General features: G+C 40.5%; 1 protein-coding gene across 6 annotated transcripts in view; it reads right to left on the reverse strand.

The window, feature by feature from the left end:
• CSNK1G1 (casein kinase 1 gamma 1) overlaps positions 1–6,147 on the reverse strand; it is a 183,131-nt gene that overhangs the window by 15,339 nt on the left and 161,645 nt on the right. Inside the window, exon 12 of one of the 6 annotated variants that reach the window (XM_017508064.2) lies at positions 569–1,141. The exons of the other annotated variants lie outside the window; for them this stretch is intronic. Within the exon in view, the coding sequence (XP_017363553.1) occupies positions 1,070–1,141 (72 nt within the window). The 3' untranslated portion in view covers positions 569–1,069. Of the gene's footprint in view, positions 1–568; positions 1,142–6,147 lie in introns of those variants that run through there. 6 annotated transcript variants of the gene reach the window in all.

Raw genomic sequence — 6,147 nt, forward strand, 5'->3', positions numbered from 1 at the left:
CACGTGAGAACACTAAAATCAATGATGTAATCATATAATGTTGATAATAACTTCCATACTGAGACCTACTCTGTGTCAGGCACTCTGCTACACTGTGTAAGTTTAATCCTTATAAATCTTATGAAATAGGTCTTTTTACAGATGGAAACACTAAGAAATGACTTAACCAAGGTTTAAAGTTAATATCTGTGGAGTTCCATGAGGAAAATTTTTCTAAACACATAGATTCTTTCATATTGCAAAAATATACACATTACTTTATTAAGTTAAAAATAACTGCAGCCAGATGTGGTGGCTCCGGCCTATAATCCCAGCATTTTGGGAGGCCGAGGCGGGTGGATCACGAGGTCAGGAGATCGACACCATCCTGGCCAACATGGTGAAACCCCGTCTCTACTAAAAATACAAAAACTAGCGGGGCATGGTGGTGCATACCTGTAATCCCAGCTACTCAGGAGGCTGAGGTAGGAGAATCATTTGAACCAGGGAGTTGGAGGTTGCAGTGAGCTGAGATCATGCCACTGCACTCCAGCCTGGCGACAGAGGGAGACTCCTTATCAAAATAAATAAATAAATAAATAAATAAATAAATAACTGCATGGCTGACTTCTGAAGGTAAAAATCACTTGGCTCCCTTGAATATGATGGGTGAAGTCTACATCTCTCACTTTATTATGCTATAATTATATAGACTCAGTGATGATATTGAAAGAAAAAGTTCTACAAAGAAAGTCAACCGTGGGCACCAGAAACTATAAACACCCTTTCCTTCAGAAGTTTCCTCATGGCTTTGAGCATTGGTTTGAAGTTACACAAATAACAAGACTGTCACATCCTCTCTGGCAAGAGGGAAGATGGTAAAAAAAAAAACACTCTCCCTTGGAAAGCCAGTCTTATTTCAGTTATCTTTATTTCAGGTTCACTGTCATCCCACTTGTCACTGATGGTCCCCGAAATGTAAGTGATGGCTGTCACTCCTGTCATCTGGTTAATGTGGACCCGATCAGGCTTCTCTTGCTTGTGTAGCTGCTTCTGCCACCTGGTTTCATTTCCAGCACATGACTCCTGTTTATGTAGGTGCTGGGAAGTGGGAAAAGGGACCCCACTGCTGGACAAACCACTCTGCTGTTAAAGACCTTGGCTGAAACATGGGAGAGAACCACAAAATAGGATGAACAGTTTGGATATCATACGCCCTTGGATAAGTACTTCCATCTATTTGAGATTGCTACTTATAGGTTGATGAAAGAATCATACAATAAAATGTATGAGACTGTCTAGTATAATACCTAGTATAAATAAGGGAAGCAGCATAGTGTAGAAATTGCCATAATCAGTCCTCAGTTTGAACCCCAGCTCCACACACTTACTTGCTGTGGGTCCTTGGGCAAGATTTTCAATCTATGCCTGAGCTTCCTAATCTGTAAAATGAGAGAACAATGCTGCTTACCTATGGTGTTTACTGTGCAGACAACCCACAGAAAGTGCTTAGTCCAGTACCATGAGACATGGTAATAGCTCAATAAGTGGTCATCTTACTGTTACTCTCTGTCTGTAACTGTCTATTCTTATCTGCCTCTAGCTCAGGAGTCCTCACCAGTAGTTAATCCACAAAAGTTTCCTGATTAGTCATAAAGAGGAGGGTGGGAGGAAATATTTAGTACAAGTAGCTTCTGGGACAGATAGGGTGAATATTACTAGCAATCTATATCCATCATTATTTCTAAACAAGAAATAATTACTGTTCTCATTAATAACACTTTTTTTTTGAGACAGTCTTGCTCTGTTGCCCAGGCTGGAGTGCAATGGCACGATCTCAGCTCACTGCAACCTCTGCCTCCCAGGTTCAAGTTATTCTCCTGCTCCAGCCTCCCGAGTAGCTGAAATTACAGGCATGTGCCAATGTACCACCATGCCTGGCTAATTTTTGTATTATTATTATTATTTTTAGTAGATATGCGGTTTCATCATATTGTCCAGGCTGGTCTCAAACTAATGACCCACCCACCTCAGCCTCCCAAAGTGCTGGGATCACAGGTGTGAGCCACTGTCCCCAGCCTTCGGCTGAATCTTAATAAAAGATTTTGGTTTTTAAACATGGGGAGACTTATAGATTAAAAGGGATTAAAAGAGACTAAGACATTGAAAAAGACTGATGAGGTATACTGCATTGGTTAAGGCAATGCATGAACCCTGATTAAATCCTGGACACTACAATACTAATTCTGGGACAACTGGAATTAGGTGGAATGTGATATGGACTGTATATTAGATATTATGAAATTAACTTTCTTAGAATGTCTTTGTTCTTAGAAGATACAGGCTGAAGTATTTTGGGATAAGGTGTAATGATGTCTTACTTTCATATGGTTTAGCAAGCAAACACACATACACTCTTTCACATAATTAAAGCAACTATGGCAAAATCTTAATAACTGGTCCAATGAGGTTAAAGATATATAAGAGTTCATTTCATTGCATTTCCCTCCCAATTTCTCTGTAGAGTTGAAATTTTCAATACAAAAGTTGGGGGAAAAAACAGCAAAAACAAAAAGTTGAGGGAAGAGGGAATATGGATTGGAAAACCACAGCTCCTCACTCTAATACTATCCTGTTAATTTCCTCAGTGCTTCATTTGCTTCCTGTGGACATATTCCGGCTACACACCAGGGACAATACTGGTTAAGATCATTCTGTGAGCACAAGGGTTACAGGGGAAAACAGTAAGTTTCCAGTGGACAATTCAGGAACTAGACAAGATGTTCAATAAAATGTCTTGGCTTCTACTCACACGAATGAAACATTAGTAAGCATCACCACTGAGAATTACCTGGTGACTCTGGGTAATGGGGCCTGCTCACAGCATTTCACATGGCTTATACTTTCTAATTTCTCCTCGCTATGAATTGCCATTTGGGCCATAAGCACTGTCCTTAGGCAATCTAAGGAATAAGAAGTTATCCCCATTTTACAGACTAGACATCTTGTCTGTATCAATAAGCATCTGGTCTCAAATGAATGAGGCATTAGTAGAACCTCCAGTTCTCTACTCTTAAACTTAATTGTATCAAAAACATACCTAGGACTCAAAGGCTACAAATCTGGGCCTTTATAGCATCCACTTAATTATTTCACATTGGAGGTCCAGTATGTCAAACTACTGAACGGCTGCCTGGATGTGCAGTGGAACAAACACCGTGTAAGTGAGAGAAGAGTTGGATTCTAGGCTTTGTTCTACCATTAAAATCCTCTGTGAGCCCTGTTTTCTAATTCTATTAAGACAAGGCCAAGCCGGGCGCGGTGGCTCAAGCCTGTAATCCCAGCACTTTGGGAGGCCGAGGCGGGTGGATCACGAGGTCAAGAGATCGAGACCATCCTGGTCAACACGGTGAAACCCCGTCTCTACAAAAGCTACAAAAAATTAGCTGGGCATGGTGGCGCGTGCCTGTAATCACAGCTGCTCAGGAGGCTGAGGCAGGAGAATTGCCTGAACCCAGGAGGCGGAGGTTGCGGTGAGCCGCGATCGCGCCATTGCACTCCAGCCTGGGTAACAAGAGCGAAACTCCGTCTCAAAAAAAAAAAAAAAAAAAAAAAAAAGACAAGGCCAATGGCCATAATCCTATCAACTTCATAAATATGAAGGGAATTAAATACAATTATGTTTAGAAAAGAGATTTGAAAAATTATAAAGAATTTTATGAATGTAACAAAGTATTTTTGTGTTTTTTCAATTTTTAAATTTTTTTTGTTGTGGGGAGATAGAGTCTCACTCTGTCACCTAGGCTACAGAGCAGTGGCGTGATCTCGGCTCACTGCAACCTCTGCCTCCTGAGTTCAAGTGATTCTCCTGCCTCACGCTCCTGAATGGTTGGGACTATAGACATGCATCACCACACCTGGCTAATTTTTGTATCTTTTAGTAGAGACAGGGTTTCACCATATTGGCCAGGATGGTCTTGAACTCCTGATCTCAAGTGATCTGTCCTCCTCAGCCTTCCAAAGGGGTGGGATTACAGGCATGAGCCACTGTGCCCAGCCGTTATGTTTTTTCTATTAAATTTTTAGTATAACTTAATTATAAAAGATAATAAAAATTAAGCTTCCTTATAAAAAGCTTTATTTGTGGCTGGGCAAGGTGGCTTACACCTGTAATCCTAGCACTTTGAAAGGCCAAGACAAGCAGGCTGCCTGAGCTCAGGAATTCACTCACCACCAGCCTGGGCAAGATGGTGAAACTCCATCTCTACCAAAATACAAAAAATCAGCTGGGTGTGGTGGCACACACCTGTAATCCCAGTTACTCAGGAGGCTGAGGCACGAGAATGGCTTGAATGCAGGAGGCGGAGAATCCAGATCGTGCCACTGCGCCCCAGCCTGGACAACAAAGTGAAACTCTGTCTCAAAAAAAATAAATAAATAAAAATAAAGCTTTATTTGCATATTCAAATAGACATTTATTTTGCTTTAATCACTATTAAAATTAATCCCTCATTATTCTGGGTATACCAAACAAGACCAATTAATATCTTACAGCATTACCCATGAGAAAGACTAAGGTAAAGGACTGTTTTGACATTCAGACCTGATAATATCCCTTTTAGGAGTCTCAATAATTTATTAGTTTCATTTCTCAAAATGTCACTGTGAGGAGAAATCAGAGCTGTGTGTCAAAGGAAACAGTACTTTGACTCATGTGTCATTCTAAGTTTATGTCTTTACTTGATCCTAAACATTTCTAAAAACTCCCTCCCTAAACATTTTAATTTGGACAACTTTAGAGGAATCTTTTTGAAAGGGAAAATACATTATCTTCTTGCATTTAGGCCTTCCACATGAAAAAGCTGAAAGGTCTGTGGAAATACTGGAAGGATGAGAACAATGGGGGTCTGCCCATTAAATATGTTGGAACAGGAGTCTCCATGTGCCTTATCAGAGCAAACTTTTCTTAAATCAGCATTCTGCACTCCCTCCCAGAGTCAAGGTGCCTGCAAGTCACCCAGGCTAGGCCAAGCATGATTTTCATTATCTCTGGCAAGTGAGACAACTCAGAAAATTGTGGACATCTGTTGTATTAGGAAAGTACTGTTAATTTGGTTTGCAAAAGGTATAACTTTTACTTCTTTACAAAAATTCGGGCTAAAAGCAGTAGGTCCAAAGAGGTCAATGTAATGAGGAGAAGCAGAGCTGAACATAATATTAGGTAAATGGTGTAGCTGCTTGCCCTCTAAGTGCCAAGGAAACTGGTAAAACTTAGTTTATAGGGAGTAAAGGATGTTGCATGTTTCAAAAGTGCCGCCAAAGACACTTCAATTGGCTCCATTTCTAAAGGACACTTTACAAGGCCAGGTGCGGTGGCTCATGCCTGTAATCCCAGGACCTTGGGAGGCTGAGGTCAGCGGATCACTTGAGGTCAGGAGTTCGAGACCAGCCTGGCTAACATGGCAAAACCACATCTCTACTAAAAATCCAAAAATTAGCTGGGCGTGGTGGCACGTGCCTGTAATCCCAGCTACTCTGGACACTGAGGCAGGAGAGCCACTTGAACCCGGGGAAACAGCAGTGGTAGTAGCCAAGATTGTCTATAAAGGAAAAAGGAACCAAGATCAAACCCTACCGAAAATGTGTAATATCCAAAAGCAAAAAAAACATTTTTTAAAAAAAAAAAAAAAAAAAAAAAGAAAAACATGCTTATTTTGTAATTATAAAAAGACATGGATAAACCATAATGTTAAAAAGGCATTTTTTTTTTTTTTACAGTGCAACGGTTTTAATACTCCACACTAAAATAGGCAGTACAGTTTTATAGTTTAACATTAAAAGCAATCCTGCCTTACTTTAAAATGCTTCTACTAAGAATGCTTCTTCCTCCCCCACTCCTTCACTTAAGGTGTAAGTCTAAGGAGGTACCCCTAAAGGGCATTTCTCAGGCATTAAAAATAGCACTGTGATTTGCTTTCCAGTCCTAAATAACAGCCACCTTCCTCATTTGAGAGGCTACAGCATGACCTAGGGGCCAGGGCCCCAGAATAGCTTTTTGAAAAAAGTTATGCCAACCTCCTCAGCGGCAGGTATCTTCTCTTACCACAAATAAATATTTAATGCATCCTTGAGTCATGAAATATTGAAAACCCAATTGACACTTCAATT

Source organism: Cebus imitator, unplaced genomic scaffold, assembly GCF_001604975.1.
Source record: "Cebus imitator isolate Cc_AM_T3 unplaced genomic scaffold, Cebus_imitator-1.0 Scaffold386, whole genome shotgun sequence".
Taxonomy (NCBI): domain Eukaryota; kingdom Metazoa; phylum Chordata; class Mammalia; order Primates; family Cebidae; genus Cebus; species Cebus imitator.